The sequence below is a fragment of the Herpailurus yagouaroundi genome, unplaced genomic scaffold, assembly GCF_014898765.1.
Source record: "Herpailurus yagouaroundi ecotype Mexico unplaced genomic scaffold, PumYag 199, whole genome shotgun sequence".
In the NCBI taxonomy this organism is placed as follows: domain Eukaryota; kingdom Metazoa; phylum Chordata; class Mammalia; order Carnivora; family Felidae; genus Herpailurus; species Herpailurus yagouaroundi.
The window spans coordinates 15,015,653-15,028,601 of NW_024412430.1; the positions used below are offsets into that span (position 1 = coordinate 15,015,653).

Genomic DNA, 12,949 nt, shown 5'->3' on the forward strand with positions numbered 1-12,949 from the left:
AGGCATCTGGTGCGTGTGTGACGGTGAATGTGTGCATCTTTGGGGGAGCTGAACAGTACAGACGGAAGTAAGTTTGAATCGGTCTGCAAAAAAATTGTACGGTGAGATACTAAAATGTGAACGGAACGGAGCCCACATGTGGCGATTTGGAATGATACGGTCCTGCTTTCTGCCGCATGCTGGCTCTGCTTTGGGGAAACTTTCAACCTGGTTTCCCATCTTTTGCAAGGTTCTGGAGAATATTAAATAAGAATGTGAAACATTTCGCACAGTGATTATCACGAGGCAGTTCCTATATTAATTAATTAGAAAAACTTAGTACATACGAATAAACTTTATTATAAAGAATAAGTGATATCACTTTCGACAAGTATTCATTACATTTTTTAAGCTCCTGCCGTTCCAAGATAGCTTTTTGCTGCAAATGATTGCAACTTGTGGTGCAATTCATTCATTTTAAAATATTCTAGAGCACATCTATTATTCCACAGGTACGTTTTCAGTGTATTCCCTAGTTGCACTGGAGTAAAGTCACTGAAATTTATCTTTCATTAAATTCATTTTGCCTTAAGAATCCATGCTTATTTATCACGATTATCCTTCTACCAAATGGAACTTTTTCACCCAACTTTTATCCTAAAAGCTTGCCTGTGGAATTATCATTGCTCTTCTCCAATTTTTAGGTTTTGAAGATTTTTTTCTCGTCTACTTTGAGTACATCAACTTTGATAAATTCACATTTTTCTTTGGATGGTATATTCTTAAGGGATCTTCCATTTTTTTCCCTAAAAATATTACTAAAGTATCATCTTTTTTTATGTTGACATTCATATCTGAATAAGTGAAGCATCTTTTGGTTTCTACTTTTTATTTCAAAAAATTGGTTATATGGGCGGCTCAGATGTAATATTAAGTATAATGAGATTACGACAAAGAGAATTGAAATATGTTTAATAAATTAAAGGTAACAATATTTATCACAGAAAATCGTTTTACAAAGCAACTAAAATTTATAGATTCAGAGAATGTATTAATGGACTCTGTCTATTTTGAGGAAAAAAAGCACACATACCATAAACTCCCAAATAGATTCCAAAGAGTCCTAAAATTCAAATAAAAGGATAGTTTTCCGCTCAGAGCTGTGCAGAAAGCCCTGAGTTTAAAAAATTTTTTATTTAACAGGTGTGCAAACAGCTGCAACTTGCTTATTCTGTTTTATTCCTGCTCCTAAAATTGCACCACTCCCAGAGAGTCTATGGGTATATTTATAATATTAAAGTTCAAAAAGGTATATAATTTTAGCAGTAAATAAGTTCTGTTTCCTTTTTACCACCCAGGCAAAAAATATAATCCTGAAGCTCTGAAATTGCACAGGCTTTAAATAACTTACTAGTCAGCATTACTGTGGCAGCTGACTGACATTTAGAAGAAAACGTGTTGGGCTGTGATGCGCTGTTTCCTCTGGGGGCGCCATTGCATGGTGGTCTGCACGTCAACCGAAATGGTAGTGTTAACGGGGATGCAAAAAACAGTAGTTTTGTACACCCGTATACCGTGCTTGTGTGTACAACGGGTATCGGTCTCTCCTGCCTGCTCAAAGCATGTAAACAATTGTTAATCCTCAAATGTACCTGTTGAATTCTCATTAATGAAGATACATTAACTGTCCCTAAGTTGCTTTCAAGGACAACCTCTCCCCCTTGCTTCTGGATCTAGCTGGCTGTCCGCCAAATAATGTGCGCGCAAGGCAAAAACCGACGGTCCAGCCAAGTTTGTGACTACTTCCCAGGCTTCTTCTCGCTGACTTCCCAACTGTTTTTGCTCCCGTCCCCCATTCTGCAGCGTTTTTGCTCGCCCCACCCCCATTCGTGCAGCAGGTGACGAGCATGGTGGTTTAACAGCAAGAACTTGGGGGCCAGACTGCTTGGTTTTGGAGCCTGATCTCACCACTTAGGGGTTGGGTGACCTTAGGCGAGCTACCTGACGGCTCTGTGTCTCATGTCATCATCCGTAAAACAGGTATAATAAGGGGCGCCTGGGTGACTCGGTCGGTTAAGTGTCCGACTTCGGCTCAGGTCATGATCTCATGGTTCGTGGGTTTGAGCCCCGCGTCAGGCTCTGCGTTGACAGCTCAGAGCCTGGAGCCTGCTTGGGATTCTGTGTCCCCCTCTCTCTGCCCCTGCCCCCCCCCCTCAAAAATAAACATTAAAAAAACTTTTTAAACAGGTATAATAATTTTCATTTATAGGGTTGTTGTGAGATATTAAGTTAATAGCCACAAAGCACTTAGAACAGGGCCCGTCACATAAGTAGTATGCACATCACTTGAAATTTTTGGGTTTCTTTCCTGATCCAATTCGACTTCTTGTTGACTGAATTTGATGGTATATATTGGGTCTTGCTGGTGTCTGACCTTCAGATTTTCCACGAAAGCTTCCCCTTGGCCATGCTCCCTTCCATTTCAGGTAGGACCTGTGTGCATGTCTCTGTGTGCCTGTGGTGGTCTCCACCCCTTATCCCCCAATTCTCACCAACTTCACACAGTTATGAACTCTTTTTGCCCTTTAGATATCACTTCAAACATCATTTCTGGAGGGCAGGGGGGGGAGCCTTCCCTGGCCCTCCCAGGCTAGATGAAGGCCTCATGCTTCGAGCATTCCTATTTCTCTTTAATTTTGTAGCTCTACAGTTATGTGAATATTTAGTAAATATAAATTCAAAAACTAAAATGTAAGCTTCTTGAATGCGAGGTCAAAATCTCTTTTGTTCATTATTATAACCTAATCATTATAGCATTTGGTCTAGAGTAGGTATGTAAGAAATATCTGCTAAACAGAGGCACCTGGGCGGCTCAGTCAGTTAAGCATCCAACTTTGGCTCAGGTCATGATCTCACAGTTCATGGGTTCGAGCCCCACATCGGGGTCTGTGCTGACAGCTCAGAGCCTGGAGCCTGCTTTGGATTCTCCCACTCTCTCTGCCCCCGCCCCTTCCCTGCTCATGCTCTGTCTCTTTCTCCCTCTAGAATAAACATTAAAAAATTGCTTTTTATATAAAAAATATGTATTAAACAAATGAACAAATAAATTTCAGAGGTAAGTCTGAGAGTCAACATCGGTGAACAAGATTTGCCCAAGATTATACCACTATAAATGTCAGAACCATCAGGAGAATTCAGTTCTCCGGACTCAAAGTTGCTCATTTTTTCCAGGGCATTAAATCTTTGGTTACACACATCATACAAAGAACCATGCAATTAGTGTGGTGTAGGTTCTAGAATGAAAAGTAAATGTACAGATCAGAGAGAACGGGGGTATCTAAGGTAGTGGGGGGGAGGGGGAACTGGGCTCCCCTGAGGAACTGATATTTAAGACATGATGTAGGACTTAGCATGAGCAAGGGGGAGTTGGGCAGAAGATTCCTGGTAGAAAGAACCATTGACACAGTGGGCCAATGATGAGAAAAGCTTGGTGAATAAGAACAGAGCAAAGACCACTGTGATTGCAACAAAAGGAATAGGAGGAGGGAGGTTGAGGTTAATCGGAGAGGCAGGGCCAGATCATGTACCACCTCGTGCACCAAGGAAAGAGTTTTGTTCCATACCTAACAGAAGAGAATACCAATGATGGGTTTTAAGTAGGGATAACACAACCACCTTGGCCCTTTCATAAGACAATACTGACTGTACTAGGGGAGGTTTGGGAAAGAACAGATTTAGTAACAGGGTGGACATAGGGGTCCAGACAGAAAGACATGTAAAAGAGGATGCCCAGGTGTCCAGCATGATCAACTGGAAGAATCGTGGTACCATTTACTGGGAAGGAGCCATTGGTAGACAGATCAAGAGTTTGATTTCATTAAGTATGTAATGAGCTCTCAATAAATAGTAAGAACTATCATTGGGTTTGTGGTTGCTGTTGTGACTGATGATTGAAAACCAATTGCTGCGATTGAGGGTAAGGGTGACTTTTATGGATTTCAGTGGATTTGGGCCCGAGGTGTTGCCCCCACAGGCACTTCTGGACTTGGTGTTTGAAAAGGGCAACCACCTAAGGGGCTAATGCAACTGAGCCTCAACATGCAGAAGCCCCCCCCCCCTTTTTATTTATTTTTTAACCTCCAATCTGATTTCTAGTGTAGGCACGGGATAACATGGGAGGGACACATGAGAAAACAGCCTTTCCTTTTTCTTGAATTTCCTTCTCCTCCTTTCAAGAATCGAGAAATTTCAGAGACGCTAATATGACTATGATCTACGGGTCTATTATGGCCAACAGACGTTAGGAGTCCATCAGCGTTGTATGGGGAGAACAAACCTAGAAAACTACGCTTAATTGGCTTGGGCTGAATAATGGATGAGTAAAGACAGCTCAAAGGATTGTCCTATAAATCGGGTAAGGGAGAGAGTAGGCAAAGAAATCAAGAGGTGTGTGTATTAGATTGCGGAGCTCACACAGGTGTCTTACACCATATTTTCTGATCTAGATCTTTACTCATATTATATCTTTACCTCATGGGGGAATCTGTCATATTCATCTACATTGTTTACATATAGTAAAAAAAAAAAAAAGAAAACAGAATGCCTATGGGGATGGTTAATTGGCAGCATTGACTATGTAAGACCGTTTTGACCCTGCTGAGCCAGCAACACCCACACAAGCCTGTGAGGGGGTTGCTCAGTCTTCACACTGTGTGACCGGCGCCTGCCCACTGCCCTTCTTCCCTCGAGATGTGAGGGAAGCAAAGACCACACATCAGGATTAGTCACATGGTATTAACTAGAATCCCTGTTACCATTATCCTGACCATCTTCTTAAAGAAGTCCCCGGAACATACGAGGTGGTTGGCAGACGTGTTAAACAGACCAACAGGCATGTCTGTTTCCAAGGTGTTGGGCCCTGACTTGAGAAAACTTACAGTACTTAATCTACGCACCAACTGGGCATTTGGCAACCAGGTATCTGTAAGATAACTACTGAAAAAGGCACTAAGGGGAGGTCAAATCTAAGAAAAGGCCAGATGGTTTTGGTTCCATGAGGTCCCGCCTATCTCAGCGATTCTTGCTAAATCTCACACACATATATACATCGTTGGCATCATTAAAGCAAAAGCACCATTGAGCGTCTTACAAACACATAACACATCAGCGCACAGCGAGGGATTTTAAAGAGGGACAAAGGAATCTTTTCAAGAACATTCTGAATAAGTCTGACATGTATTTTATTTGTATTAGAGCACTTATAAAGGTCCTTGAGGTATTTTAATGTATTTTTAATTTATACCTTTATTATCTTATTTCTTAAGCTAGGAAAAGGGTCTCATAATTATTTTGACTTTAAATTTAAACAAGCACATACACACAGCTTTAAAAGGCACATGTCTTCTTTACTGCTTTGGGTAATTTGTAATATGGCCAAATTTGGTGCATAATCTAGGAACGTCGGAAGGACCCCCGATTCAGTACAACAAAATACACTGGTGCAGAATTACTGGAGGATTTGTATCTATTCCTCATCATATTAACCAATCCTTGTGTAAATTTACATCAGAGTATCAGCTTTTTGACGCTCGCTGAAAATAAGATATTTTTATTTTCTATCTAAAAATTCTGAAGATGGGGCGCCTGGGTGGCTCAGTCGGTTGGGCATCCGACTTCGGCTCAGGTCATGATCTCATGGTCCGTGAGCTCGAGCCCCGCGTCAGGCTCTGTGCTGACAGCTCAGAGCCTGGAGCCTGCTTCAGATTCTGTGTCTCCCTCTCTCTCTGACCCTCCCCCGTTCATGCTCTGTCTCTCTCTGTCTCAAAAATAGATAAACGTTAAAAAAAATTTAAAAATTCTGGAGTTACTTTTTTTTTCTTTCTATCTTTAGCAATTAGAAGCCGGGGTTCGAAAATCAGAGTCTGAGTCTTTGAAACAGGTCTCCACCACGCATCAGCCACATAACCATTTCATCTGTGTCCTTAGCTTTCCACATCAACCTCAGAAACGCACTGTAGAATAGGATAACGTGGTACCTACCTCAAAAAGCTAAGTGTCCAATTCTCTGTCATCTATAAAGGTTCTCAAACTGTGCCTGACACATAGTAAGTATCCCCAAAATGTTAGCTATCCTCACCACCATCACTATTACTAGCCTTCTGAAATTGGATCATTTCTTCTGTTCCTGGGCACTTGGAGGAAGAGTCTACAAAATACATATTTAATTCTGCCCTCTGTGTTTGTAGCCCTGCGCCTTACCAGAAACATCAATATTTCTTATTTTCTCTTCAATGGAGGTTCAATCCCTTATTTTCTGTTCAATCACTGTTCAGGCCAGTGATTCTCAAACTTTTCCTTTCCATAGACACCTTTACAACATACTGAAACAGCCCTCGAACTTTCACGTGATATAATTTGTAATTTTAGAAATCTTTTCATTAAGAAAGTAAATATAAGAGGGATTGAAGGACCCCCCCCCCCCCCTTTAATAACTCTACAGCCCCTCAGGATCTTCCTCCATGGTCAGAAACAATTGTTTTCATCAGTAAATAATATATTTAAGTTAAAATGAAATTCAGTTTCTTTTCTCAAAGCCCTGTGAGTCACGGCTCTTGCGGCCTCTCTTACCTCGCCCATGACTGCAATGGGTGTTTCTCCTGTTGCCTGAGCAACACGATGCTCTACTAAGTAGAACATGTACTCGTCGTAGAGGAGACGGATCAGGTGGAAGGAGCCAAAGCTAGCAGCACTGCGTAAGGTTAAGTCCCGAATAACCATTGAGCTGTTTTAAGAGAGAAGACATATATGCAGCCAATGTTAGTGACCAGTTCAACCTACATTTCTTCCCAGACGAAGTTAAGCGAGAGGGTCTAAGAGGCCAGTGTAGCACACAGCCTGCCACACAATAATTTCATTACTGAAAGCAGTTGGCTCAACTCTTTTCAACAGAGTGGGAGCGACGCTGGGGGCGGGGGGAGGGGGGGGCGGTCTCGGTTAAGCGACCGACTTCAGCTGAGGTCATGATCTCCTGGTCTGTGGTTCTAGCCCCACCTTGGGCTCTGTGCTGACAGCTCAGAGCCTGGAGCCTGCTTCTCCCTCTCTCTCTGCCCCTCCTCTGCCCGTGCCTGTCTCTCAAAAATGAAAAAATGTTTAACAAAATTAAAAAAAAAGAATAAACAGGGTGGGAAAGAGGTAGCCCTTAGTGGGTTTCGTTAGATCCTTATCAGACCTAGACAGCTCATCACTGGGAAAAACCATTTCATTGTCACGGGCGAGCCTTCTGATTGCATTACTCTCGCAGATGGATCAGAACTGAACAAAAAAGATTTTTGAAAGACTAACAACTCATCACCACCCTAAGGAAAAGCAACTTTGAGGGAAGCCTTACTGACGGGCAAACAACACATCACCACCTCTCAGCGATAACAATTCTGGACGCACACTTGGGAAGAAATAGGTATCTGTGCCACACAAAGGTTGTGAAATATACTAAGTAATGCTCCCAGATGTGGCAATCTGGAATGGAGGTACATACGGGGACCCCTGCGAATCCCGTCAGAAGGCAAATTTATTAAGTGATTTCAACTTCTGACTGATTTCCATTTAAATTAAGGTGATTTTCCATTAGAAATAAGAATAATACAATTAATTAACAAATGCATATGTTTGAAAAAAGTGAACGTTTAATTTATAAAATATGATACCAAAGTGTGAATATTAACACTAACAATATATTGTTATAAATAAATATTGTATATATAAATACAAAAAATAAATATATATATGCATATATCTATTTAGAAAGAGAGAGAGAGAGTGCACGCATGAGTGCATGAGCAGAGGAGCAGAGGGAGAGAGAGAGAGAGAGAGAGAGAGAGAGAGAGAGAGAGAATCTCAGCTGGCTCTAGGCTCTGCATGGAGCCCAGTGCGGGGCTTGATCCCACGACCCTGGGATCATGACCTGAGCTGAAATTAACAGTCAGATGCTTAACTAACTGAGCCACCTAGGTGCGTCTTCTCTAGTATAATTAAAACAGAAAACAGTCCTAAACGATCCTGGCCTCACTGAAGATGTGTCAGTCTTGGAGCCTGTCCATGCACTTCAAACCTCCTTAATATTTCTATCTTAGAGTCAGCGGTGGCTCTGTGTGTGTGTGTGTGTGTGTGCGCGCGCGCGCATGTGCGTGCACACGTGTGTTTCTTATCACTTTCATTTTGTGGTCTTTTTTAGAGATTTTTGGCCCAGGAAAACTCAAACAGCCATTATATTCTCGGATAGATGGAATCTATAAATGAAATCTCATAAATGTACAGGCTGATATTCCTATGGCCTGTTTTGCAACGAAGAAATGTAAAATGTCAGGCAGATGGAAAAAGACTGTGCTTCTGTTTTCTGTTTCAATGTCAACTTTATTTATGTAGGGGCTATTAATATATCAAATTCTATCATTTAATTTGGCAAGTGGCAGATCACCAGGGTACATCTGAAACTCTAAGCCCTACATTCTGAATCCGGCTCTTCATTAATTCACTGTCAACTTCAAACAAACCATTTCCCTGAGATTGGTTTTCCTCTTGGGTAAAAATAAAAGCCACATTTTTGGTCTTACCTAACTTATATGATTATTTCAAGGATGTGAAATAAACTTATGAATGAACAGATCACTACTTAAATAGAAGTGGTTACAATTATAATACACAGGAGAAGCTGAGTTTCTCAAACTCAGTTGGTTATAGCAACAAGAACAGAAGGTTATTATATGATGATGGCAGGGGACCTCTTATTGGTGGATTTACTTATTAAAAAGAAAAGAAAAAGCAGGAATTTGGAGTGAGGCAGAGTCATGTTAACCAGAATGTGATTTTAAGTGTAAGCATGTCATTCAACATTTTAAGGTTCAAGGTTAGTCTGAGGGTCAAATGAGATAATGGATAGGAGGTCTTCAGAGAACTACCCATTATGGGGCACCTGAGTGGCTCAATTAGTTAAGGATCCAACTTTGGCTCAGGTCATGATCTCACAATTCACAGGTTCGACCCCTGCATCAGGCTCTGTGCTGACAGCTCGGAGCCTGGAGCCTGCTTCAGATTCTGTGTCTCCCTCTTTCTCTGCCAATCCCCTGCTCATGCTCTTTCTCTCTCTCTGTCTCTCACGCATAAACATTAAAAATTAAAAAAAAAGAAAACTCCATTACTAATTTCTCTGACATTGGTTGTAGCAACATTTTTCTAGGTATGTCTCCTAAAGCAAGGGAAACAAAAGCAAAAATAAACTATTGGGACTATGTGAAAATAAAAATTTTCTGCACAGTGAAGGAAATAATCAACAAAACCAAAAGACAACCCGAGGAATGGGAGAAGATATTTGCAAATGACATACCTGATAAAGGGTTAGTATCCAAAATATATAAAGAACTTATATAATTCAACACACACACACACACACACACACACACACACACACACCCCAATCTAAAAACACACAGGCAGAAGACACAAGCAGACATTTCTCCAAAGAAATCCAGCCAACAGAAACATGAAAAGATGCTCGATCTCACCCATCATCAGGGAAATGCAAATCAAAGCCACAATGAGATGTCATCTCACACCTGTCAGCATGGCTAAAACTAAAAAACACAAGACACAAGAAGTGTTGGTGAGGCTGTGGAGAAAGAGGAACCCTGGTGTGCTATTGGCAGAGATGCAAACTGGTGTAGCCACTGTGGAAACCAGTATGGAAGCTCCTCAAAGTTGGAAGCAGAACTATCTTATGATCCATTAGTTGCACTACTGGGTATTTACCCACATATATAAAAACACTAATTCAAAGGAATACATGCACCCCTCTGTTTATTGCAGCAACAATAACCAAATTACGGAAGCAGCTCAAATGTCCACTGAGAGGTGAATGGACAAAGAAGTGGTGTATATATTCAATGGAATATTACTCAGCCATAAAAAATAATGAAATCTTGCCATTTGCAACAGCATGGATGGGGCTAGAGCGTATAATGCTCAACAAAATAAGTCAGGGGAAGACAGATACTGTGTGATTTCACTCCTATGTGGAATTTAAGCCACAAATGAGCAAAGGAAAAACATGACAGACAAACCAAGAAAGACTCTTAACTACAGAGAACAAACTAATAGTTACCAGGGGGGAGGTGCGTGGGAGGACGGGTGAAATAGGGATGGGGATTAAGAGCACACTTATCATGCATGTTGAGCACTGAGGACCGTATAGAACTGTTGAATCACTATATTGTGCACCCGAAACTACCATCACACTGTATGTTAATTATACTGGAATTGAAAAAAAAAGGAAAACTACTCATTACCACAGTACTACATATATTAGACTTAATAATACATCCATTGTCATAAACCGTAGTTCGAGTGAATAATTCCTTAGACTCAAATACCTTAGTGAATACCTCAAGTTTAGAACTCAGGAAGTGAGCTACTAGAAATAGGTTAATTCTTTCATTCCTATGCCACAGATAAAAAATTATGTTTATAATTCTATGCACGCCTTTCCTAAAATTTAATGACACGTAACCCATTTGTAAAAATAATAAATATAAACACAATACCTATTTGAAATTAAACATTTGTCTTCCTATGGAAAAATCTTAAAAGGCAGAGAAATCCCTCTACTTAAAAAAGCAAAAGCAGGGGCGCCTGGGTGGCTCAGTCGGTTGAGCGTCCGACTTCGGCTCAGGTCATGATCTCGCGGTCCGTGAGTTCAAGCCCCGCGTCGGGCTCTGTGCTGACAGCTCGGAGCCTGGAGCCTGTTTCCGATTCTGTGTCTCCCTCTCTCTCTGACCCTCCCCCATTCATGCTCTGTCTCTCTCTGTCTCAAAAATAAATAAACATTAAAAAAAAAAAAAAGCAAAAGCAAACACAACACAAAAGTAACAGTAAAATGTTGGATAACATTTTTACCTAAACTGATCCAAACTTGATCAGCTGGAGTAAATAATTTCGAATTGACGCAGAATATTTGCTAATTGCATCTCTTGTTAAAGACAGAAAATATTCATAATATATCCCAGAGAAGACAAAAGGCTAACAAACATACAAAATTTCACTAACCTTACTCAAAATTACAAATTAAAACACCACATATCATCTATCGTACTGTAAGAGATGAAAAGGTCCGGTGCTGCCGATAAAGATGGGACAATAACTCTCGTTTACTGTTTTTGTGAGCATACATTCACAAAACTTTTGTGGTGAAGGGAAATTTGGCACTATGTCTCAAAACTAAAAAGGCAGAAAACCGTTGACTTACCAATTCTAATTCCATACATTCACACAAATGAACAAAGATCATTTTAACTGTAGCAGTATTTATACTGGTGAGAAACTAGGAGGGAACACTAAATATCCATTAGTTGATGGTGGTTAAATAAATGATGGCTCATTCATATATCAATTGTATGCAATAGTTTAAAGAAATGAGGGAGATTGGACATAAAGGTAGTAACATGGAAAAGTATGATATAATGATATAAAAGTATGATATAAACTATGATATAATGTCAAGTTAAAGAAGTAAAATGTGTGGGAGTCATTTTAATATAACAACTGTCTTACAATTAAAAAAAACCTTATCCTTAAATAAATGGGGTGGGTAATATTTTATTAGCATTGAGAGAGCACACTTCATTAATACTGTGTTAGTCACTTTAAAAAGTTCAACCCTTTTTACCAAAATGTGTCTGAAGATACGTGGCCAATTTCATGCAAAGATAATCAAGACAGTATTTTTTATAATTGTATCATAATGCCAAAAGCCACCAAAATGCTTCAGAATGAGGGGAAAAGGTAATGTTTAAATAACACATGACACGTACACATAATAATATTGAATATTGTGAGGACATTAAAAGTTATGTGTTCGAAGATGTTTAATGATGAGAAATGCTTAAGATATAATGTTAAATGAAACTGCTTACGGAAAGATACAGATAATAAACCATGGTAAATAACTAGATTCCAATTTTATATAACACTAAAAAAAACCCAACAATTTACCAGTGGTTATTTTGGGGTATTGAAATTATGATGTAAGTTTATTCCTCATTATTTTTTCAACGATTTTTTTAAAAAGTTTATCTATTTGAGAGAGAGAGAGAGAGAGAGAGAGAGAGAGAGAGAGAGCGCACACCAGCAGGGGAGGGGCAGAGAGAGAGAGAGAGAGAGAGAGAGAGAGAGAGAATCCCAAGCAGGCTCCATGCTGTCAGTACAGAGCCTGATGTGGGGCTCAAACTCACAAGCCACAAGATCATTGCAGGAGCTGAAACCAAGAGCCGGACGCTTAAATGACTGAGCCACCCACATGCCTCTTTAAAAAAAAAGATTTTAAGTAATCTCTACACCCAACGTGGGGCTCGAACTTACATCTCCCAGATCAAGAGTCATTGGGTCTACTGAGTGAGTCAGCCAGACACCTGTGCTTGTTATTTTTAGTATTTCAAATATTTTCCAAAGCGAGTGCATCTTGATTTCATTTTTTAAAAATGTTTATTTTTGAGAGAGAGAGTGCAAGTGGTGGAGGGGCAGAGAGGGAAGGGAAGTGGGGGGGGGGAATCTGAAGTAGGCTCCAGGACCTGGGCTGTCAGCAGAGAGGCCGATGTGGGGCTCAAACTCACGAACTGCAAGATCATGACCTGAGCTGAAACCAAACGCTTAACTGACTGAGCCACCCAGGTGCCCCTTGATTCCATTTAAAAATGTTTATTTCCCCTCTCTTTCTGTTCCTCCCCTACTTGCACTCTGTCTCTCTCTCAAAAATAAATAAAGGTTAAAAAATTTAAAAAAAAATTTTTTTTTTAACGTTTATTTATTTTTGAGACAGAGAGAGACAGAGCATGAACAGGGGAGGGGCAGAGAGAGAGGGAGACAGAATCTGAAACAGGCTCCAGGCTCTGAGCTGTCAGCACAGAGCCTGACGCGGGGCTCAAAC

The 12,949-nt window shown here is 40.5% G+C and overlaps 1 protein-coding gene across 11 annotated transcripts in view; it reads right to left on the reverse strand.

Moving 5' to 3' along the window:
- Positions 1-12,949, reverse strand: part of RFX3 (regulatory factor X3) — a 299,217-nt gene that overhangs the window by 23,828 nt on the left and 262,440 nt on the right. For all 11 annotated transcript variants that reach the window (XM_040449451.1, XM_040449449.1, XM_040449453.1 and 8 more), the window contains one exon: positions 6,607-6,760. In XM_040449451.1, coding sequence (XP_040305385.1) covers positions 6,607-6,760 — 154 coding nt within the window. The remainder of the gene's footprint in view (positions 1-6,606; positions 6,761-12,949) is intronic.